This window comes from Notolepis coatsorum (assembly GCF_963971535.1).
Source record: "Notolepis coatsorum genome assembly, chromosome: 18".
NCBI classification, from domain to species: Eukaryota; Metazoa; Chordata; class Actinopteri; order Aulopiformes; family Paralepididae; genus Notolepis; species Notolepis coatsorum.
The window spans coordinates 78,768,038-78,792,888 of record NC_140182.1 but is presented as its reverse complement, the minus strand read 5'-3'; the positions used below and the strand labels follow the sequence as shown (position 1 = coordinate 78,792,888).

At 41.2% G+C, this 24,851-nt stretch overlaps 1 protein-coding gene across 1 annotated transcript in view; it reads left to right on the top strand.

Moving 5' to 3' along the window:
• The first annotated feature begins 1,209 nt into the window (after window positions 1–1,209).
• The window catches only part of LOC311245551 (ubiquitin-conjugating enzyme E2 H-like), a 34,935-nt gene continuing 11,293 nt past the window's right edge, over window positions 1,210–24,851 (top strand). Inside the window, exons 1-5 of the mRNA XM_084335439.1 lie at window positions 1,210–1,473; window positions 15,895–15,971; window positions 16,234–16,308; window positions 17,731–17,770; window positions 18,556–18,608. Of these exons, the coding sequence (XP_084191565.1) occupies window positions 1,421–1,473; window positions 15,895–15,971; window positions 16,234–16,308; window positions 17,731–17,770; window positions 18,556–18,608 (298 nt within the window). The 5' untranslated portion in view covers window positions 1,210–1,420. The remainder of the gene's footprint in view (window positions 1,474–15,894; window positions 15,972–16,233; window positions 16,309–17,730; window positions 17,771–18,555; window positions 18,609–24,851) is intronic.

The following is a 24,851-nucleotide window of genomic DNA, read 5'->3' as shown; positions in this document are numbered from 1 at the left end:
GTATAGGGTATTATTTGGACTAAAGAATGGTGCTGTGTGAGAAACCACGGCCGAGAGTGAGCTCTCCGGGAACAACCCCACTTTGCCCAACAGTTTTTCGGCAACTGTCTTCCGGTCTGACTTCCTGTGCTAACCTTTGCCGGTCGTCATGGAGGGGAATTGCAGCCATTTTGTATAAATAAATAAAAACAGGAAAAATACGGGAACATATTTTAACGGGAGGACGGCAGGGAGACAAGGTTGAAATACGGGAGAATCTCGGGAAAAGCGGGAGGGTTGACAGGTATGCATTTAACACCCTAAGCCCCCTCCCTCACCACCCTAGATGCTCCACATCTACATCAAAAGTGGGTACAGGCCGTGTCTAGGCCAGGTGTTCCTAAGGTGTTGGCAGCAGGTGACTCCATATTGATGTGAGAAGATTCCTGTGGTCACAGTATTTAGAAAAACATGAAAATTATGTGTTAAGGACACATCGTATGGATTACATATCAGTGCACAAAAATGTTTTATTCCTGAGGGAGATATGTCAGGCTGCTTTTAGGAGCTGGTCAATATGCTGACAGGCAGATTATGTCAAGCTGATCTTAAGAGCTGGTCAATGTCCAGACAGCCAGTGTGACTTTCACAGTGATGCTGTGAAAAAGCTGTTGGCACTGTAGCAGTAGTTTTATCAAAAATAATTAGTCATTGGATTGGTTAAGTCTTTCTGGACTAAATGTTCCTATCAGGCAGGGGACCTCACATGGATCCAGGTAGACAGAGCCCCTAAGAATATTTTCCAATAAGCCTACTGTAATTATCATATAAAAAGTTCGGTGTGCTATTTTACATACTCGGTAGGACTGTGGACTATGCTAAACATGATATCTAATCTTCTCAATTTAGGCAGTGTTTTTATCAACAATGGCTTACAGTAGTGAAAAGACTACAATTTACAAGAGCATAGATATAAAAGCCATAGAACATGCACCAGAAAATATTCTTCTCCATAAAGTAACCCTAAGCAACCCCACTATTATGGCAACGTCAGCATCCGAATAAAAACAATTATAGCACACGTCGAACGAACGTTATTCGGTAACGCTCCCACAATTCCTGCGAATCTCTGTCCCAACGAAACGAGACACACACTAGTCTATTATTTCAGCGAAACCTACTTCTACATCTCAACCCCTCCTCTCACTAGTCAATGTCGCTGGAGGTTGATGTCACTCGCAGAGGGATACGAGCCTCGGGACAGGAGGACACAACAAGACAGGGCTGGACGTTTTCACAGTTGAGAGAAAGTGGGTATAATAAATGCGATAGCTAAGATTTCGTTTATGGACAAACTGGAAGTTATTGCGAGGGAGTTGTATTGTCAAGTTGAGGGGTTACACTAGATTTTTCAGATCACTTCTCAAAGAGGAATACAAAAATGTCGTCTCCAAGTCCGGGCAAGAGGCGAATGGATACCGACGTGGTGAAACTGTATCCTTGTTTTCTCAGTACATAAACAACAGTGTCTCGACGAGAGACCAAATGTCTGGCTTTTCCTCGTTTCGAAGACTGACAGCTCTCTCGCGTTGATTATAATGATAGTTATTGTTGTCTGTCGTTCGTTGAATGTGTATTAATATGCCTGACTAGCTGTGAGACGGCTAGCTAGCTGGATGTTGATGTCAAAAGTGTGAAAATGTTGTTTTGGTTGTTGCCACACATCGTCGTTGCTTTATGCTGCGCTTGGCGTTACGTTAGCTAGCTAGCTGGTTGACCTGCTAAGTTGCTAAATCAAGATTGCTAGGTTGCGAACCAACGTTAGCTAATGTTAGCTAGTTAGCCAACTTTGCTAACGTTATCGCAAATGGACACCTGGTATTGCGTATCGACTGTGTATTGCAAAAATATGTCGCGATGTAGCAACAATGCTGGTTAACGTTAGTTGTTAGCTCAGTGGGGTTAATGCTAGCTAACGCGTTACCCGTTTAACGTTAATTTGTTACCCCGCCCGCATAGCGTTACAATGCAAAGAAGGATTAACCAGGTCACTCGTCTGTTCTGTTAGTTTTACACATGATTTTCGAAGGCAAATGAGCTCAACTCTTCCAGTGTGACGACGCTGAGTTGAGTGAGAATATGTATACATTACATGTCAATTGTTTGCATTGAGTTGATTTTACAGACAGTCTTTGTCCTTTTGCTAAGTGAAATGTCAAGTGGGCAGCTACACATTCTAAGCTCTGAGCTGTTTATCCTGTATTAAATCACTGGGAAATGAATACCCCAGGTAACGCTAGGTGACACTTTCACGGTAGAAAATAATATGAAATATTCAATTTTTATTTTTGTGAAGTCATGGCTGGTAGGCAAAAAAAATAAAATCCAGACATTTGAAGTCGCGGAATCTGAAACAAACAACGCGAACCATAGTAACCAAGTAAATATAATGATATTTTCCTTTGATAAATCCACCCCCTAATGTTTTTGAGTGGCAAGTTGCCCTAATACTAACCGTAACAGTTTGATTTATTTCGACGATTACTAGTTCCACGACTAATATAATATTCTAACTAGCTTCTAAAGACTGGTATCATAGTGTTTATGACAGTTTTTTTTACCCACTGTTTGCATGAAGAATTCAGACAGCGTGAGCTGAATTGTTTTGTTTTTGTCCTGCAGCTAGAGCACGCTCTCTGATTGGTTAGCCTGTTACCATCCGGAACATGGTAGAGGGCGGGACTTCAGAGACAGCTGATCGAGGAACAACAGCGCATGCTGTACACTACACGCAGCCAGCGGGTGGGGGGTTGGGAATATACCAGTCAGTCGACTTGGGCTGCCTATAAACTTAAGCCAGGAATCCGAACGAGCTAAACAAAGTATGGGTCTACATCGCTTGTAAGGGTGTACTGTACATTCATTATGTTTCATCTTAATATTTTGTGTTACATGACATATCATGGCAAGACAAATATTTGAGTGTGTCCTGTATGATTTAAAACTAACACTTGTGTAAAAGTGTTGAATAGTTTACACATTGGTTATATTTTAACATAATATGACAACTAAATAATCATCAGTCTCAACTCTCTTTCTCTCTAGCAGTCACTAGAGTTTCTGTTTTGGGCAAGTCTAGAACTCTGGGCTTGATATAGTCTAGAACTCTGGGTTTCCTGATATAGTCTAGAAGTTCTAGAACTCTGTGTTGATATAGTCTAGAACTCTGGGCTTGATATAGTCTAGAACTCTGGGTTTGATATAGTCTAGAACTCTGGGTTTGATAAGCGACTAGAAGCAGAGAAACTTTCCTTCTCCACAGGCAGCTGAGACACTGCTGCAGCAGCTGTGATCTCGCTCTCTCCCCTTTCTCTCACACACTCCATCTCCCTTCCCACTCTCTATCTCCTCCCCCTCTCTGCAAAAATGTATCTCCCTTGGCTAAGGCCATCATATTTTACATTTAGGCCAATAAAAGGAGGAATTTACTTTCACAGATGGCACCAGATGATGGTTAGAAATAAAATAAAATTAAACGATTGGCAAGTGGGCAGTAAAGTGGACCTGTAAATCTTGGTTGCCATGTCTTATCTGTTTACAGGGTTATGTCTCAAGCTCACTGACTAGTGACATGGTAGCATACAAGAAATGAATGAATGTGCAGCATGTAAAAAAACTCTGTACTCCTGTCCATTCCATTTCAATCTCAGTCCATTTCTCACCAGTAAACAAATGTCTACAATGGAATTGAGAAACATCTAAGGTCTATGAAGAGCTAGCTATGTGCTTATCTTTTATTTAGCCAGGAAGGTACTATTACAATATCTCTTTCTTCCAGGGTAGTATAGATCTTAAAAAGAAGTGAACTTTAAGCATATTTTAGTCTAGACATTTTGTAATAGAAAGTCGCAGGAAGACAGCTAGGTGGCGCAGTGGGCAAGGCGCTCGCCACCAACGCAGGAGATGCTGTGTTCGAGCTCAGCTCTCGGCGTTGCTACCAGCTTGGCTGGTCGTTCATACTAATACAATTGGCAGTATTAGGGGGTGGGAAGCTGGTGGGTGGGGATCGGACGTTGTGGACAGCGACTCCTACAGGTCGGTTGGTGCGCCTGCACAGTAGAATCAGGAAGCGACGGGGGCGGCGTGTCCCTCCCTCGCCGCTGAGAGATTGCACTGTGCAGGTGAAAAGATGTGAAGGCTGCCTCCTCAAGTACCGGAGGGGACACGTGATGCAAGGCTTCGTCCACATTGTAGCCGGCTTGTGGGAGGCATGGCCTAACAGCGTTCGAGACGGGAGGGTAGAATTGGACAATACGAAATTGGGGAAGGGAGAAAAATAGAAAAATGGGGAGAAAAAGTAGGAAAAAAAATCACAGGAAGAGATCAATACAGGGGATTCTCATATGATGTGGGCTTTTGGCAGAGTGGTGGTTTGCCGCTTGTGTGGTTAAATTTCCATGAGTGGGCAGAAAAGGAACCCAACCTGAGCATGACATAAGAGCAAAATGGCCGCCGTGTGAATATCGTTAACGGGCCAGGTCTTGGGGCTCTATGGACAACTACTGGTGGTGAAAAGACATGGTGCCAGTTTCTCACTGCACACCTCTGTCTGGTACATGTTTTTTTATAGGTCCAGCTGTTATAGGTCATGGTCACATCTTCCCTGACTTCTAGATGTGTTGTTGTTTTGTCTTTCTTGTGTGAGCAAGCACCATTAAGCCTTGTAATGCACTATATTTATTCTTGCCATATATATAGTGCTGTCAATAGATACAAAAAAATTTAACTAATTAATCTCACAATTTTCTGTAATCTAGATTAAAAATAGGATTTTTCTACTTAAAACCGAAGCTTGTAACAGATATGTACTTGAGTAAAATCATGGAATTAATGTAAAATCAACACAAAGAAAGTATATTTAGATTCAAAGACTATTTTAATAGCTTTCTTTGAATACAGTTTCTCTCCTGTGAAATACAAATGTTCAACAACCATCAACATTGACTCAGCTAGACCGCTTTCTTATATCCGCGGCGCTATCAAATAAAAACAACCAAGGCCTATGTTAAAGTGCAGATTGGCTTATTGGACCATAATGTCTTGTATGAACTACCAGTAATATAAATCATATTAACAACATATGTGTTCCATCTTCATGTCAAATGTTTTTCAAAAAGGTGCATGAGTCGATGCAAAAAAAGAACAAGCTAATATACTGCTGAAAGTTCAGAACGTTGAACATTTTTCACTCCATAGATTAATCTAGATACTTTTTTTTTAACGCTTTAAATAATTGAAATTAATCTACAGAGTTAAAGCATTAATTTTGACAGCCCTAATATATATATATAATCTGTCGTCATCCTTTTTACATATCTCTATAGATACTATATTATCTGTACATAATATCCCTTACCCGCTCTTACTAGTTACACTGGCTGGTCAGTATGACTTACTACCATACTGTCTTTATACCTGTATCACGGACTGTACATATTAATACTACAACTCTGTACATACATCTGATTAGTGTTTTTTTTAATCCACTTTTTTTCCCATTTTTCTATATTTTCTCCCATCCCAATTTCGTATCATCCAATTCAACCCTCCCCTGTCACGGACGCTGTTTCTTGCCTCCCACAAGCCGGCTGCAATGTGGACTAAGTCATACATAGCACAAGTCCCCTCCGGTACTTGAGGTAACAGCAGTCACATCTTTTCACCTGCGCAGCTCGATCTCTCAGTGGCGAGGAGTAACGCGTGGGAGGCTCACGCTGCCCCCGACACTTCCTGATTCTACTGCGCAGGCGCACCAACCGACCTGTAGGAGTCGCTGTCCACAACGCCCGATCCCCACCCATCAGTTTCCCACCCCCTAATACGGCCAATGTGTATTAGTATGAACGACCAGCTAAACTGAAAGCAAATGTGGAGCGCTGGGCTCGAACTGACGAGCCCAACGTCTCCAGCATTTCGTGGCGAGCCCTTGCCCACTACGCCACGTAGCCGCTCTACATCTGATTAGTGTTATTACTCGGTAGTACTCATGTATATGTTATCAGTTTAATCACCTGTACATTGTATATAATGCATTTTACTGTTACATTTGCACTTTGGTTGGATGCCAAACTTATTTTCGTTGTACTGTACTTGTGTTGTATGATGACGATACATTGAATCTAATCTTTATACTTCGAGAGACTGCATTCTCAGATCCAAGCTATTTCGTCTGATATTTGTGTTCCACCATAGGAGACTGAAAGGTTTCCCGTCCAAAATGTAACCACCACCACTTAACTTTTTTTTTAATAGAAAAATTGCATATTTGCCTGCCTGGTAGATGATCTGAATGCCTCTCAGCCATAATGTTCCAGCATACGGTCGGTGGCTCGTGTAACTCCTCGGCCCCACTGTTTGTCTTCTAGCCATAGTCCTCATGGTTTGGCGGTTTGTCTAAACGGGACGTATTTGTGTGTAAGATAAATCTAAAGCCGACTCGGGTTGTCATATTAGAAGAGAGTGATTTACGAGAGGATGAGGGAACGGGGTTAACCGCCGCTCTCGTTGGTGCGTGGGACTATGTTTTTCTTTAGATACACAGTAGGCTGTCATTCCACTGTGTTGTTTTTGTTGTCAGACGTTCAATATCGTCTCCTGCTGTCACCGCCGCCACCACACCCGGTAATTATGACACATCCTCTCCCAGCTGCCAGCCGCCCCTCCTCCCGCTAACAGTTACCTACAAAAAGCAGGTAAAGAGTGAATATCCCTTCAAATCCCCATCGATAGGTTAGGAAACGTTTGAAGAGCATGAAAGCTTGTATAGAATGCTCAAGAATTTAAATTAGCAGCCTCCAGGTCAGTGATGCTGTGTTTTATTTTTTTTAATTGGTATTCCATTTTGCTCTAAGGTATTAAAAAAGTCTTAAGTTTAACTTTTTGAAACCTGCAGATACCCTGATGAAAGCTTAGAATGATCACTTCTACCCACATTATTGGTTATACTCTATTTCCCCCTCCCCCACATCTGTCCCGTTTCCTTCAAATAGGCCCTTTTCCACGGTGGCCATTTTGTCATGTCATCACAGGGTAAACAGGTGTAATCCACCTCACCTACCAGCATCTGACTTCAGCAGCATGTCGATCCTTATCTGAACCGTGCCTGCCGCGTGCCAGTGCTACGGCCGTGGCGACGAGTGGTTCCTTCGGTTAGGTGGAAGACCCTGTGTTGTTCTTCCGTCACTCGTAATGTTTATGTACTTCTTTGTGTTTACTCGCGGATGTTGTCATTTGCGTTACCTCACGTCATGCCCCGAAGTAATTTCATCCATATGGATAGTTTGAGTCCGAAAAGATTTATTTGTGTGAGCGTGGTTCTATTTGTATCGAGTCGGACATCATGTAGAAGAAGAATAAGTCATTTTTATGCCCGGGGACCATCTGCAGTTGCAATGCCAGTACCTCGGTCAAGGGCAACGGCAGGAGTATGTACCCAGCATGCCATGCATGTCTTTCTTTATGGTGGGGGTCGGGGAAACCGGAGTACCCGGAGGAACCCACAGAACACGAGGAGAACATGTAAACTCCTCGGAAAGGCCCCCTGCTGGGGTATGAACCCAAGACCTTCTTGCTGTGAGGCAACAGTGCTGATCACCGCGTCACAGTGCCGCCCTGTTCTTGAGAAAGGAGTATTCCTAGTGTTCTCATGACTGGTGATGCGTTTGGCCCAATGCCATCAAGATTGTTCTTCGGTCACGGTTGTCATTTGATGACGATCACCTGTTTGATTACAGTCACCAGCTGTTTTCCTACCAAGATGACTTAAAGTCGCTCTAAGTGGTATTATTTAGTTAAAACAAGTGTTAAGTAGCTCTACATTCCGACAGCCATCACTGATATAGAGTGTTTGGTCAGTAACATGGGTCTCCCAGTCCCTCCACTCTCTTACTGCAGTAAACAGAAAATACATATTCTGGTATCCCATTCCCACTTCATCCAATCAGGAGAGATAACCCTATATATATATATATATATATATATATATATATGGGCCATTCTACCAAATTGGTTGAAAGTCAGGTGGGAAATATTTAGAATTTTTTGTATGTTTATTCCCAAAATTGTCAGAATATATATTGTACCATATCTAAAGTATCATAGTGAGCATACCGGCAATTTTTATATTGTATTTTCAGAATCTTTTGGAATGTTTTCCCCCCCCAAAAATGGTCACTACCGAAACATAGTAATACACACTATAATTTTTGAAAATTATTCTTGAAGGTTTTCACAATTAAATCATTAAAAATAAAATGTCTACCAAATTTCTAAGTTCAATTGATACATTTAGATCAAAATCTAAAAGCAATCTTTCTCTGTAAAATGCATAACACTGATCATATTGATTTCAGAGTTAATGATTGATTAAATTGAACGTACATTTAACCAATCGGTATCATAACATTTTAGTTTATAACTAAATAGTAGTGACTGCATAATACATAAAAACATAATATTTAGCATAAAACCCCCAAACGTTTACCTTTATTGAAGAGAATATGTTTCATTCTTAAAGTTACACACTGATTTTCTGACTTTGGAACACATTTATTTCAAAATGATGGGATTTAACTACTTATCATTCTATTTAGTCACTACCGAAATGATCACATCACTACGAAACTTTACCATATGTTTAGGTAGTGCCAATTCTAGCTAACTTTGAGCATAACTAAAGAATGCTAGCAAGCACATGGCTAGCATACACATCTTTGAAGAGGTGTACACACATAAAAACATAATATTTCGCATGAAACCCCAAAAAGTTTACTTAATTGAAGAGAATTATGTTCGGTGGTGACAATTCTTAAAGTTACACACCGATGGGCGGCTAAGTGGCCCAATGGGCAAGGCGCTCGCCACTAACGCAGGAGATGCTGGGTTCGAGCCCAGCTCTCGGCGTTGCTACCAGCTTGGCTGGTCGTTCATGGGAAAGCTGGTGGGTGGGGATCGGACGTTGTGGACAGTGACTCCTACAGGTCGGTTGGTGCGCCTGTACAGCAGAATCCGGAAGTAACGGGCACAGCGTGAGCCTCCCACGCGTTACTCCTTGCCACTGAGAGATTGCGCGGTACAGGTAAAAAGATGCGACAGCTGCCTCCTCGTGTACCGGAGGGGACACGTGATGCAAGGCTTGGTCCTCACTGCAGCCGACCAGTGAGAGGCATAGTCTAGCAACGTTCGAGACAGGGGAGGGGAGAATTGAAGGGAGAATTGGCGAGGCGAAATTGGGATAGGAGAAAAATAGAAAATAAGGAGAAAAAGTGGATAAAAAAAAAAGTTACACACCGATTTTCAGACTTTGGAACACATTTATTTAAAAAGAGCAAGAAATTTAACATGCATTAATCAATCATTATCATAACATTTTAGTTTATAACTCAATATAATTTTTTTTACAAAACATCCAGTGTTTCGGTAGTGACTGCATAATACATAAACACATAATATTTAGCATAAAACCCCCAAAACGACTTTATTGAAGAGAATATATGTTCCATTCTTAAAGTTACACACTGATTTTCAGACTTTGGAACACATTTATTTCAAAATGATGGGATTTAACTACTTACCATTCCATTTTGTCACTACCAAAACGTTACCATATGTTTCGGTAGTGACTGTTTCTGGCTAACTTTGAGCATAACTAAAGAATGCTAGCAAGCACATGGCTAGTATACACATATTTGAAGAGGTGTACACACATAAAAACATAATATTCTGCATGAAACCCCAAAAAAGTTTACTTAATTGAAGAATATATGTGTTTGGTGGTGACAATTATTATGGTTACACACCGATTTTCAGAATTTGGAACACATTTATTTCAAAAGTATGGGATTTAGCTACTTACCATGCAGCCATGAGGGACAGGGAGGCAGTGTCAATGCCTGGTAAAAAATGCAGGGGTGTGGCTAAAAACCAGGCTCAGCCAATGGACTAAAACTCCTGTGTTTCGGTAGTGACATGAAAACTAGGGACATGGTTTTTTGAGTAGTTTTTTTAATAAAAAAATTAAACTCACAATAAATCTAAATCGTTCAACTTCTGTTTAAACTTAATCATGAAGATCTTTGAAATTACACCATTGAACTAAATCTAAAAAAAGTTATTTACATACATTGAAATTTACATGTCAGGGTTTGGTACGCCTGATTACTTTTACCAACGGATTTCCAGTTCTGCGTTCGTGTTCTGCGATCTGATTGGCCACACTGCCTGTGGAGCATTTTTTCCCTATTGTTAGGTTTTAGTGAGTTTTTCCTTACCTTCGCGTGGGGTATGTCTGGGAGTGCTTGCATTCTTTCATTTATTTGCATTTATTTGAAATTTGTTAGACCTTATGGTGTTCTTGTTCTGTTCTTGACTTATTGTTATGTTTCTTCTTGACTTGTTTAAAGAAGACATGTACGGCCCATGGGGAAATTAACGTGTGTTGTCGGGCCTTACAAATACATTTTATTTGATTTGATTTGACGTTTCTGGTTGCGCCAATCGTGTGACGCCTGTTTCTATCACCGGTTAAGCTTAGGCACTCTTTCGAAGTTGGTTAAGGTTAGAGTTTGTCTTAGAGCAGGGCGATAGAACACCAGCCCTGATTCCAAACTCTAACCTTAACCAACTTCGAAAGAGTCGCCTAAGCTTAACCAGTGATAAACTAGGCGTTAGGTAGTTTGCAGGCTGTTAGAGGCGGAAATGGGCGCGTCACGCGATTGGGCGCACATGTCACATGACCAGAAACGCCAGTGGCCAATCAGATCACACCAGAAACGTCAGTGGCCAATCAGATCGCAGAACGCGGAACTGGAAATCCGTTGGTAAAAAACTAGACGCGTTTGGGACAGTTACTTCCCAATATAAAGTACCCTATAAATGATGATTTTGTATATATTTAGCTCATCATAATATAATTTAATGCCTTGGGTTTAAATAGATCATAACATATATTTCCTTTGATCCACTTTTTCTCCCCATTTTTCTATTTTTCTCTCATCCCAATTTCATATTTCCAATTCTTCTCTCCCCTGTCTTGAACGTTGCTAGACTGCCTCCCACTGGTCGGCTGAGGATAGAAGCCTTGCATCACATGTCACATGTTGGGACTAACGCGTTACAAAGTAACGCGTTACAATAACGAAGTTACTTTTTGCCGTTCTAGTACTCTAACGCATTACTTTTTAAATTCAGTAACGCTGTTACCGTTACTAAATCGTTTGTTAGTTCGTTACTGCGTTCTTTTTATGTAGATTCATAGCGAGCCTCCTCCTAACTCCGTTTGATTTAGCCTGAGTTTGTTTTGTTTACAATAGAGCGTCTATTTCTTTCCGTAGCCGCATTTCTGTTTTTCGCATTTCTGATTGGCCACTGACTGACGTTCTCTGACGTTCTCTGACCAGAGAGCGTCAGTCAGTGGCCACTGGCCAATCATAAATGCGCAAACCAGAAATGCGGCTATGGAAAGAAATAGACCCTCTCTATTGTAAACAAAACAGTAGTAGCGAACTAACAAACCATTTAGCAACTACTTGGAGAGATAATTAATATACAACATGTAGGCCTGCCGCGATAAGCAATAAATCGATTAATCGGCGCGATAATTAAAATGAATGCAATGATTTTGACGGGCGCGATTAATTGCTATTTGCGCGTTTGTTTTAATGAGGCGGAACCAGTACCCCTCGTCAGTCACTCTCCGTGTGGGGGGCCGCTGGCCTTACTACAGAGCACAGCACAGGAGCTCCGTGGGGCAACGCCACATAGCTTAACTACATTTCTCAATAGTGTTGCTCCTTTTAACCAAGTAGCGTTATTTGTAGTGTAACGTTAGCTATTTTTAGACCGAAGTAGTTACTCGCTACTGCCCGGAGAAACTGGACTGCTAAATAAAGATTAAAGATCTAGCGTTCGTTGATGCTCACTCAATGCTAACAACATTAGCTAAATAGCTAACAAACTAAATACAACGTATAGCATAGCTACAACACAGAATAACGTTAATACAATTACATGCATCATTGTTTACAATGAACGGGTGGTCAAAGGACTGGACACGGGGACAAGTTAAACATAAATTAATTTATTATAACACAGTTGCGCTCTCGTGCCTAGTACGCACCACGGCTATTCTATTATATACGGCTTTGATGCTTCCTCCTCATCGTTGATTGCCTGTAGTAGCTGCATCTAACGTTAGTAGCTAACGTTAAAACTAACCTAAAGTTAGTTGTTCACCAACAATCTCAACATTTGTTTTATCATTAGCTCAAAAACACAGAACCGGACGAGACAAGTTGGCTGCTAGGATAATAACAACAATACTTCCGCTCCGGTCGGTGGGCTTCAAAATAAAAGTCTAAAACACCGGAAAAGACGGAGCGGTGGGCTTCAAAATAAAAGTCTAAAACACCGGAAAATACGTTTATTTTGTACAGCGTTTTCCTCCACGAGTACTCGAGTACATCATGTGATCAATCGATCTGGATTATTTTTGCCCATCCCTAGTTTATCTTGTGCTGAAGTCTCCATTCCAATAGAGATAGTATATATTTTGGTGTTTATTTGATTATTGTTTCACTGCCTTTTTATTTATTACGTTTCCAGTTTTTTTCTCACACTTTATTAACATTTTGTACATGGTACCGCGGCGCAAGGTACATTAATAATACATGTACATGTTAAAAGGATGACACAAAAAGCCAGACAGAGGGCTTGTTTCCAGTTTCATAATAAACAATCAAACTGAGCATTTTTTTTATTTAGGATATTTAAAATGTCTTCCAATGTTAAATAAAAGTTTATTGCACTTTGAAACGGTGTCCTTGCATTATTATGCTATTATCATTATATTAGTGAATTTTTTAAAGAAAATTGAGAACTTTTGGGAAATAAATTTCTCCAAAACAAAAAAATTCTCTAACCGGTCGCAATAATATCGCTTATCGCGATATTTTCGGGGGCAATTAATCGCCCAGCAAAATGTGTTATCGTGGCAGGCCTAACAACATGGAAACGAGATAAAGAACATGTTTGAGGCGCTGCTGGAGTCAATTGGACTAACGTTACTACATCTCGACCACCGCAGACTTTGGTGAGTGCAATGTGTTCACTGTTCACTGAAACTCAAGTTGATCAACGGATTTTGACTGTACGAAATCTGCCAGGGAATCTCATAATACTAATCAAACAATATAAATATAGTCCTTTCATGCACAATTGATATCCTAACTATTCTAACGTTGCAATGCTTTGATTGATATCTTAAACAACGTTGCAACTTGCAAGATGGTGAATGAATGAATGAATGAGAACTTTATTTAACAGATTGCAGAATGGGTACAATACAGTACGGCTCAATACATACAATTGTTAAGGGGATGCAGACCTGAGAAAGACGTTTGTCTTGTTTCCATCAGGGTCCCCCATTTTCAATTCATATAGACATTTATGACATACACAACATACATGACATTTATGGCATAGGGACATATAGGTATTTAGTACTGATACATTTGTGACATAAACGGTATTCAAATATACAGTACTGTTACCCCTAGCTTTGGGTAGGGCGTTCCACATTGTTGTGGCATAATTGCGAAACGTGTTTAGTCCCTTGTTTGAGCCGAATCTGGGTTTTACATGATTTGTTGAGCTTCCTCTGGTGTAGTGGTTGTGGTATTCACTGACCTTTGGGAAGTATTTTGACATGTACATGGGTACCTTAGTCGTATAGTGTATCTTGTAGACCAGGCCCATTGCAAGTTGCTGTACTCTGTCGTCTACTCTAAGCCATCCTAGGTTGTTGTCAAAGTGGGCAGGGGTGAGGTGGGTTCTGGGGTTCAGGTCAAGTAGTAGTCTGACCAGTTTGTTTTGTGATGTTTGTAATTTTGTTTTAAGCGCCTTTGAGGTGCTTTGGTACCATGAGGTGCACGCATAGTCGTAGTACCCTTGAATTATAATGGTTATAATGAAACGCTCCGGCGACATCAAGGCTGTTCCTTCAACCGGCGCACTTCTTATTATATCGACTCGGGACAACATTTGTTTGTGTTTTTAAATTTTTTTTTTTAAATAACGAAATAGTTACTTTTCACAGTAACTCATTACTTTTGGGTGTAAGTAACTAGTACAGTAACGAAGTTACTTTGAAATTAAGTAACTAGTAAAGTAACTGAGTTACTATTTTTCAGTAACTAGCACAACACTGCATGTCACATGCAGCCTGTCGCATCTTTTCACCGCAACAGCTCGAACTCTCAGTGGCGAGGAGTAATGCGTGGGAGGCTCACGCTGCCCCCGACACTTCCTGTTTCTGCCGTACCGGTAGCAACGCCGAGAGCTGGGCTTGATACCAGCATCTCCTGCGTTAGTGGCGAACGCCTTGCCCACTGTGCCACTCAGCCGCACCTATCATAACATATTCTTAGTAAATATCTGTCTGAATAGTAACTTAATTGTTTTGTTAAATAGTTTTTCTTGTTGTGGGACAGCACTTTGAACTAATTCGGTAGAATGCCCTACTGTATTATTTATTTCAAGAAATATTGCCAAGCCAAATTAGCTGACTGTACTGGCAGATTATTTTACTTGTTTCAAGCACATATAAAACTAGTCATTATTTCTTATTTTTGTCAGACTATTTTTGCATTGTGGAGTTCTCTCCCCATTGGATAAAGTGGGAACAGGACACCAAGACATTTATTTTGTGTTTACTGCAGAGCGGAGGGACTGGTAGACCCACGTTACTGTCCAGACACTCTATATCAGTGATGGCTGTCAGAATGTAGAGCTATTATTTCAATATGTAGACCTATTTGAACAAAAAACAACACTTACAGCCCCTTTAATCAAATATACTATGAATAAATGAGTCTAAAAGGCTCTTTGTTTCCCCTGTGATGCGAGAAGCCGCTCTCTTAGTCTCGTCTTAAGGTGATCCCGCTGAGTCCTGTGAACTCTGGTCCTCTGGTCGAGTGTGAGGTCGGTGGAGGTGGTAAGTTGAGATGCGTGGTGTCAGCTCAGCCGGTCCATCGGTGATCCCTGCATTATTGATCCGATGCCATGTGTGCCATGTTATATTGATCAGTGCGTCTGACCTTGTGCTCCGGCGTGTTTCCGGCTCGAGAGAGCGAGTCCGTCTTTGTTCTTAATCGTGTCGCATTCCATCGTTTGGATCCCGGTTGGTTTTCGATTTATCCAGCCGTCTTTTTCAGAGTGGATGTGGACGGAGCCGATCACGGCGTGATTGAATTGATCGGATATTGTAATGTATAATATAACCGATAGGGCATACAGACGCTCATCTGCACCTTTGTTTACACTGTTTATTTGTCTCATTTCTATATTCAGATCTAACTTTATTGCCTATAGCTAACTTTATTGCCTATAGCTATATTTATGTCTTTCTTCTATTACCCTGCCCATACCTATACCCCCCCCCCCCATGCTCCTATGATGATGCCCAATCAATAAAGGAATATCTTATTTTATCTCGTATTTAGCCCAATCAAATCGGATCCTTTTGTTAAAAATATGAACGAAAACCATTAAGGGAAAGCTGTGATATAGTCAATTTTCTTCTTTAAGCAGAATTATTCAATTACCAAGCATATTTTACCTACATTGAAATGGTTTTACTAACTTTAATAGACTTGAAGTGTGCACTGTTTTGCTGTATTATCTAGGAAAATACTAATATGTGATTGGGACTCTGTATCAGCAGGTACTCGATATTAAATTACTCTGATCTGGATCGGGGGCAGTAAAACCTGATCGGGATGTCCCTAGTTGTCGATTCCCTTTTATTATTCTGTGGTGTCACTTCTGGTCCGGCGTGTCTCTTCCTTGACCGGAGTTCAGCATTGAGAGCAAGCATGAGGTCACCATCCTGAGTGGACTCAACGAGTTTGTGGTGAAGTTCCATGGACCACCAGAAAGTAAGCACCTTCTGACATTTCCTCCTACATGTTAGATTTGATTCTTCTTGGAATTACGTTCTTGCATTACACTTGCATTACACTTTGTCCTGAAATCTACACACCGTTGAAGCATTCTACTTTGTTATCACTCTTGCTTTGAAAAGAAAAGGTGGATTTTAACACAGTGGATTATGTTGTTTGGCCTGGTGGCCATTTTAGTTTAAATGGGTTTATTTATGTTTTGTTGTTGGACTGTTCGTGAACAAATCTTGTCTTTCAGCGGCTTATGAAGAAGGTGTGTGGAAGGTGCGGGTCGACCTGCCAGACAAATATCCCTTCAAATCCCCATCAATAGGTAGGTTTGTTGAGCATGAAACATGAACAGGGTATCTGCCGGGTATTAAAAAGTATTTAATTCATAATTCTCTATTTAAGGCTTAAAAGGTATTAAGCCTGTCGAGAGATTAAATAATATAAAATTTTATGTTTTTGTATTCAAGTCATTGTTTTTTTTGCGTCTGGTGAGCTTGTATGGAATGCGCAAGAATTTAAATTGGAACGTAAGTGCAGCTGCCAGTTCAGTGTCGCTATGTATTTCTTTTGCTAGTATGGTTGTGAAATTGGTATAACATTTTGCTCTAAGTGGTATTAAAAATGTCTTAAGTTTAACTTGTTGAAACCTGCAGATACCCTGATGAAATCCTGGAATTAGCACTTCTAACCACATTATTGGTTGTGCTCTATTTCCCTCTCCCAGCATCTGTTCTCCTTCAAATAGGTTATTTTTCCACAGCAGCCATTTTGTCATGTCATCGCAGGGTAAACACGGGTGTAGTTAACGCTACAGCATTAATTATGGCTCCCTTCCATTTAGGTGTGCCGGAGCCAGGGCCCTGGGTATTGTGTCTCTGAAATAGTTCTGGCCCACCTAATTGAAATGTATAATATAACCGATGGGGCATACACACACCTTTAGTTTACAGTTTATTTTTCTCATATTTATATATAAATTATTTTTTATTCACTTTTTCTCCTTATTTTCTATTTTTCTCCCATCCCAATTTCGCCTCGCCAATTCTCCCTTCAATTCTCCCCTTCCCTGTCTTGAACGTTGCTAGACTATGCCTCCCACTGGTCGGCTGCAGTGAGGATCAAGCCTTGCATTACGTGTCCCCTCCGGCACACGAGGAGGCAGCTGTCGCTCTCAGTGGCGAGGAGTAACGCGTGGGAGGCTCACGCTGCCCCCGATACTTCCTGATTCTGCTGTACAGGCGCACCAACCGACCTGTAGGAGTCGCTATCCACAACGTCCAATCCCCACCCACGGCTTTCCCACCCTCCAACACTGCCAATTGTGTTAGTATGACGACCGGCCAAGCCGGAAGCAACGCAGAGAGCTGGGCTCGAACCCAGCATCTCCTGCGTTAGTGGCGAGCGCCTTGCCCACTGCGCCACTCAGCCGCCCTCATATTTATATATTCTGAGTTAATTATATTGTTTACAATGTTTATTTTTCCCTCATATTTTTATAGTCTGATCAAATTATATTGCCTATATTTATGTCTTTCTACTATTACCCTGGTCCCTGCCCATACCTGTACCTCCCCTCCTCCAAGCTGCTATGACACCCGAATTTCCCCAAGGGGATCAATAAAGGAATATCTTGTCTTATCTCATCTTAACCTATGTTTACCCTGCGATGACATGTCAAAATGGCCTCTGTGAAAAGGGCCTATTCCACTGCAATGACGGAAAGTATGTGCTTCTGTTTTTATAGGGTTCATGAATAAAATATTTCATCCCAACATCGATGAAGCGTAAGTAGTCCAATCTCAACCGTCAGTTATGTACTGTATGCGTTTTAGGGTGCGGATAAGCAATCTAACTAAGAAAACATATACGTATTAACAGCCACAGTCATAGTTGCATTCTGATAATGGTTAGTATTATAAATTAAGGTGTTTGACTGTAGTTGAGTAGTTCCACATTTTGAAATTCGAAAGGTCCTGATGAAAGGCTGGGATTTCTCTTTAAATCACTGTCTCTCGTTTTGGTTTCTCTTCACTTAAAGGGGCACTTCACCTAAAACAATGCTCATTTATTTTGCACATAATCTCAGACACATTCACATTATCACAACACAAGGATTCAACGTCCCCAACGACAACACTGGTGGCCACATTCAAACTAATTAACATTTATTAATTTAGCTGATGCATTTATTCAAATGACTTACAAATTGTGAACAACAAGTCAGCAGGAGGGGTACATCTCTGGCAGCTAAGGTTCAGTGGCATTGTTTGTCAAATAGTATCGAACTTGAGTGTTACACTCTTGAGTGCATAGTAGTGTAGACATATTAGCATGATAAGTAGTAGTATAGGTATAATAGTAATGTTTATAATAGTAAAAGACAGTAAGAAGTACCATTTTATTTACTGTAATATATGTTCTCAATAATTGTCAAACTGAAAATGTGTGAGATTATGTGCAAAATAAATCAGCGTTTTCTTTTGGTGAAGTGCCCCTTTAATAGACTGACATGTAGCTCCTTTGCTTCTGCTTTAACAAATGACTAAACTCCTGTCTTAATGATTCTCAGGTCAGGAACGGTGTGTCTAGATGTCATCAACCAGACATGGACAGCCCTTTACGGTATGTGATAACTACAGTTACTAATCACCAGTAGAGACTGGTTACATTTTCTGGTGTCATCTTATAACCAGTCAAGCCGGTTTGACTGAGAAAGTGAGTCGTCTTTAGATTAGATTCAAATTTATTGTCATCATACAGCACAAGTACGGTATAACGAAAAGAAGTTTGGCATCCAACCAGAGTGCAAATGTAACAGTAAAGTACTATAGTAATATACAATGTACAGGTGATTAAACTGGGTATAAAATATATAAATTGATACTACTGAGTAATAGTGCTAATCAGATGTATGTACAGGCTTGTGTAGTATTAATGGTATGTACAGTGATACAGGTATAAAGACACTATGGTACTAAGTATTACTGGCTGGCAGCGTAACTAGTAAGAGTAGTTGAGGAATGAATACAGATATAGATATAGTATGATGTGGATACGGTAAGAATAAATAAATATACATATATACAGTGCTATTGTACATGCCATCATAGAGTTATATGGGTTATATGCAGGTGTATAAGCTTTATTCTACTGTTTATTCTAGCCTCTTTAACACGTCAGTGATAACTGACAAGCTCTTATTGAGGTCGCGCCCTGCCCAGCGAGATGGATATATACTGTATATATATATATATATATATATATATATATATATTAAATGTTCCCAAACCTGTGAGGCCACTTACCGGGCTGTTCTCAAACCTAGAGGTTATTTTCACACATGGTCCATTTTAGTCCTTCAAGGAAGCTCAAGAGTGATTAGTCAGCAATGCATTCTTTTGCCCATGTGTGAACATTCCATATGAAGCTCTGAGCTCGCCGGTGGAACAGAGAGGAAGTCGGACCTCCTCGGCCCGCACTGTGAGCTCTTGAGCTCGCCGGTGGAACAGAGAGGAAGTCGGACCTCCTCTGCCCGCACTCTGAGCTCTGAGCTCGCCGGTGGAACAGAGAGGAAGTCTGACCTCCTCGGCCCGCACTCTGGGCTCGGAGCGCGCCGGTGGAACAGAGAGGAAGTCGGACCTCCTCGGCCCGCACTCTGGGCTCTGAGCTTGCCGGTGGAACAGAGAGGAAGTCGGACCTCCTCGGCCCGCACTCTGGGCTCTGAGCTCGCCGGTGTTTCATTGGCTTGGCAATTTGCTTTGTTTGTGCATCGAGAACATCGAGCGCTCCGGGGTCATTTGTGCCGTTCGCTACGGGAAGCTGTTTATATGCTGAACCAAAGCTAGTATAGTGTGTGTGTGTGTATATACATATAAGCTAGACATGGTTATATGTAAATACCTTGCCTCAGAGTTGTGACAGACAATTGGCTTTCGATACAGGAACAGAACCAGCTTTCCTTTGATTAGTAGGAAGAGAGTTGTCAAAGAAGTTTTCTCATCAGTCCTGGACTATGGTGATGTCATTTTTAGGCATGCTGCGGCCTCAACCCTTAAATCCCTGGACTCAAGTCTATCACTCTGCCCTCAGATTCATCACTAATGATCGGTACGACACTCATTACTGTGTCCTTTATGAGAAGGCTGGTTGGCCCTCTCTGATGCAGAGGAGAGAGGTGCAACACTGGTATAACACTGGTTAATTATTAAGGCCCTTATTGGTAAGCTACCTCCTTATACTACATTATTAGAATGGAATTATGGAACCCGTTCTAGTGACTGGCTGGTCCTTAAGGTCCCTCGAGTTTGCTCTGAACAGGGTAAATCTGCATTTTGCTATGATTCCTTTAGGTCATGGAATTAACTCGCAACAGTCTATAAAGCTTGAGATTCTCCCCTCTGTTGCAGAGTTTAAAACTTTTTTTTTATTTATCCACTTTTCCACTTTTCTATTTTTTCTCTCATCCCAATTTCGCGGTGCCAATTTTCCCCTCCCCTGTCTTGAACGTTGCTCGCATATGCCCCCCACTGGCCGGTTGTAGGGAGGATAGAAGCCTTGCATCACGTGTCCCCTCCGATACACGAGGAGGCAGCCTGTCTCATCTTTTCACCTGCCAGCGCGGACTTTCATTGGCGAGGTGTAACGTGTGGGAGGCTCACTACCCCCGCCATTTCCTGTCTCTGCTGTGCAGGCGTCCCCCAACCGACCTGTAGGAGTCGCTGTCCACAACGTCCAGATTACCACCCATCGACTTCCACCCGCTAACTCTGCTAATTGAGTTAGTATGACGGCCGGCCCAAGCCGGAGGCAACGCCGACAGCTGGATTTGAACCCGGTGTCTCTTGCGTTGATGACGAGCGCAATGTCCGCTGCGCCACCCAGCCGCCACAGAGTTTAAAACCTTGATCTCCAATCATTGTCAATCAAGTTGTAAATGTTTTAATTGATTGGTTATCCTTGCTCTTTGCCTCGACTTATTGTCTCTGTTATGATATATGCTGTGTGATTTTACATGTTTTTTGCTTATTTGTGCATGTACACTCGACGTGACTGTAAATTAGGGGAACCTCAGTTAGGATAACAACTTGATTGACAAAGGTTGGAGATCAAGGTTTTAAACTCTGCAACAGAGGGGAGAACCTCAAGCTTTAAGGACTGTTGGAGTTCATTCCATGAACTAGAGGGGCATCATTGCAAAATGTAGATTCACCCTGTTCAGAGCAAACTCTGGGGACCTTAAAATACGGGATCATCCCTATGTTCCCCCGGGTCCTATGTTCCCTGATTGATTGATTAATTGATTGAACATTTTATAAAATTTTATAATTTTATTAATTATTAACCCTTTGATCGCCGGGGTTAAATTCATAATTTACCATCCCTCGCCAGCCCTATTTAACATGGAGAAGTTCCCCTTCTTTGCAGGGCTATAACTTTTTAAATTGTATTGCTAAATTGACATTACCATGGCCCATTCAAAGTCTTATATCTATTGTTCAGGGTGTAGCAACGTTATACTTTTTCATTCACATATTCATACTAAAATACGGTCTAAAGTATAAGTATGTTTTTATCGTTTTCTGCAGCTTTCTCCAGAACGTGATTTATAGCCCTAAATGCATTATATTGATGATTGTATACAGTTTGATAGCAATCGGCGCGAGATAAAGAATTTCAACTGGACGTGGTTCTAGAAGTTACTACGTATGATCTGATGTTGGGCGGGGGGTCGTTTATAATTCCGTGGGCAACGTTATATCATTCATCTAGTGTGGGTGATATGATCATTGGAGCAGTTAGTATAGAAGACATTACAAAATAACGCTGAAACTCACCGTAGCTTCCTCTCGCCGTTGGGAGATGAGCGTGGAACAGAATTTTTTTATTCTGGGATATAGAAATACCCGATCCATTTCCAGGTTATATACGTCCAAATCATGTTGTTTATCGAGTTATTGGCAACGGATCGATATCCATTGTGTCGAGCTCGAGTCCCGGGACCTATAGCGAGTGATCGGACCAAATTGAAATGAGCACCAACTTCCACTTCCCTGTTTCTTCCCTGGGCGATCTGCCGATCGGCCACCAGATGGCGCTCTTGAACCGTTAGAGAGTTGACAGGGGATCTCCAGTACATATAATGTCTGGATGTCTAGATCGCAAGATATGACGTGTTATGTGCATATGCCCAAATCGTTCGGGTTGCTCGCCTGAAACTCCAAATATTTCAAAACCATATATGTCAACGTATATCAAGGGGGGGGGGGGGGGGTCGTTTTACCTCGAAACTGTGATCATTACCAAAAGCATGTTTTAGGTTCGGTAAAATACGACACTGTGATCGATACAAAAGCATGTTTTAGGTTAAAAAAATACCAGCAGGTTACCTAAAATAGACCTTAACCTTAGTCAGAAGGTACTCCAAAATCGTCCCATCGCAATTACTCGTGTATATTGGGCATGGCTATCATACGGGAAACAATAGGTTTGAGGCATCAAATCTCCGACCGATTGCTATGTCCTGATTCACTTTGAGGGGGAAGCAGCCGGGGGTACCTTAGTACTGAAAGACAAACTGATATCCCCAGTTCAAAAGGTAGGCGATACTGCCACCTGGCGGGATTTGATTGTCATTGCAATTTTAACGTAGGCAGCGGTGCCAGGGAGACGCAGGCAGCTCCGAGCGAGTGTTTAGAATGGGGATCAAAGGATCTAAAAACTAGAGAACTCGTTTTTGGTGCTGAACGGTTGGCGACGAAACACGAGAATACTCGTTTTTGGCGGCCAATGAGTTTGTTGTTTGTTTGTTTGATGAGGTTATGTACAAATTTGTTTCACTACCACACTACTAGGGCTGACCTTCGATTTTTTTTTTGGAATTCGAAGCTTCGGGGCCGAGATTCGAGATGATGTGAGAACTTGTACACCACTTTGTTCAACTTTGTCAGTGCTGTAAAGTTTAAACCTTTTTAAATCTTAGACAAACAAAACACTTTGCTTTCATGAAATATTGTAAGCCGTCATTTGAGGCTTTATAAAAGCAGCACAATGAACACAAATCTGTCAGTGCCGAGTCCGACCTCATCTTAAATAACAAACCGCATTGCTTGTTGTAGTTAACAAAGAGAGGCAGAGCTGATTTAGCAATTTAAAAAAACAAAAAAATCATATATACCGGTATATATTTTTTAATCTAATTTTATTTTCATATTCGAATCCCATGCCCATCGAACGAAGCTTCGAAGTATTTAAGACAGCCCTACACACTACAGACGTTAACCCTTTCACTACCACACTACAGACGGTTAACCCTTTCACTGCCACATGACAAAGGGTTTACCCCTTTCACTACCACACTACAGATGGTTAACCATTTATATGTTCGTGCCAGATTCCAAAAACCTGGGAGATTGTTTCTGTTATAGAGACAGACTTGTGGTTATTACAATTAAAATATTGAATAGACGATGTGAAAACGATTTTTGTTTTGTGACCTCCACAACCCTGGGAAACTTGATTCTTCTATTATGTATTTAAAAGTTGTTTCGCTATGTTTTATGTTATGACGCCAACATACTCACCTGCAGTTAACTACATTTCTAAGCAGGCAAACCTGGCCATGTCCTAAAAGGGGTCCTCTGAGATATATCTCCCTTAACTGTCCAGTTTTCCTAATGTAGTTCCCTCTTCCCCTCTCTTTGAGTGAATCCTGAAATCATTTTTTCTTTTTTTTAATCAAATGACTATTCCTCAGTCAGCAGCATCTATTCTATTTACTCAGGATATGGTGTGGGGGTGTAATACCACTAGTTTCATCTGAACCAGATTAGATCTTAGAACTTTTCACCTGTTTTAAATGTCAACATCTGGAACTCAACCGTTGCGAAATCCTATCTTGAGCTGTGAGTTTACTCTTAGTGGTGAAACTCTGGTTAGCAGATAAAGATAGATTTTAGATTCTAACCCTAATGATGAAAGCACTGTGACTTGTTGCAACATTGATTACACTGGAACACAGGTCAGAACAACATTGGAGTTGGAGCATACTGTTACAACAGAGACCTCTAGTGGTGGTTTTCATAACGGCATAACATCATGGTGGATTACGAGAGCAAGGCCTCTCCACCTGCAGAGTAAAATGGTACATGTTGCATTTATATAGTTCTTTTATCCAAAGTGCTTTACAATTTTGTTCCTTACATTCACTCGCACATTCATACACAGACGGCGGAGGCAACCATGCAAGTTGCCAACCTGCTAAATGTTTTGCTCAAGGACGCTTCGACATGCTGCCTGGGAGGGGCGCAAATCGAACCGGGAACCTTCCGATAACCAGACGACCGCTCTACCTCCTGAGCCACTGTCACCCCTAGAGTTTCATGTCACCTCTCAACCTACTCAAAGTCAGTCAGCTTTATTGTCTCTTCTCATAATGTGCAAGACATACAGAGAAGTGAAATTTCATTTCCCCCTTCCCACGGTGTATATAAAAAAATATTTAATATAAACATAAAGTAACATATAGGACACTATTAACATGGGACATGATGTACATGCACTATACAGGACTATATATACAGTATAAACGGTGGCTATTTTTTTTTTATGTATGATTGAAATAAATATATGAAGTAAAAGAGAACTTAACAAAAAAATTGCAGCAGTGGTACATAGTAAGTATAACTGATAAATAATGGTAGTAGAATACAATAGTGGCAGTAAAGTGGCAGTGAGATGATGGATATGGCAGTAAACTAAAATAAATAGTGGCAGTGAGTTTGTGTGTGTGTGGCAGTGGGGAGGGGGGGTGGGGTTAGTCCAGGTTCTGTGGTGGCAGAGTGAGAGCGGGGGGGAGAGCTGGGAGAG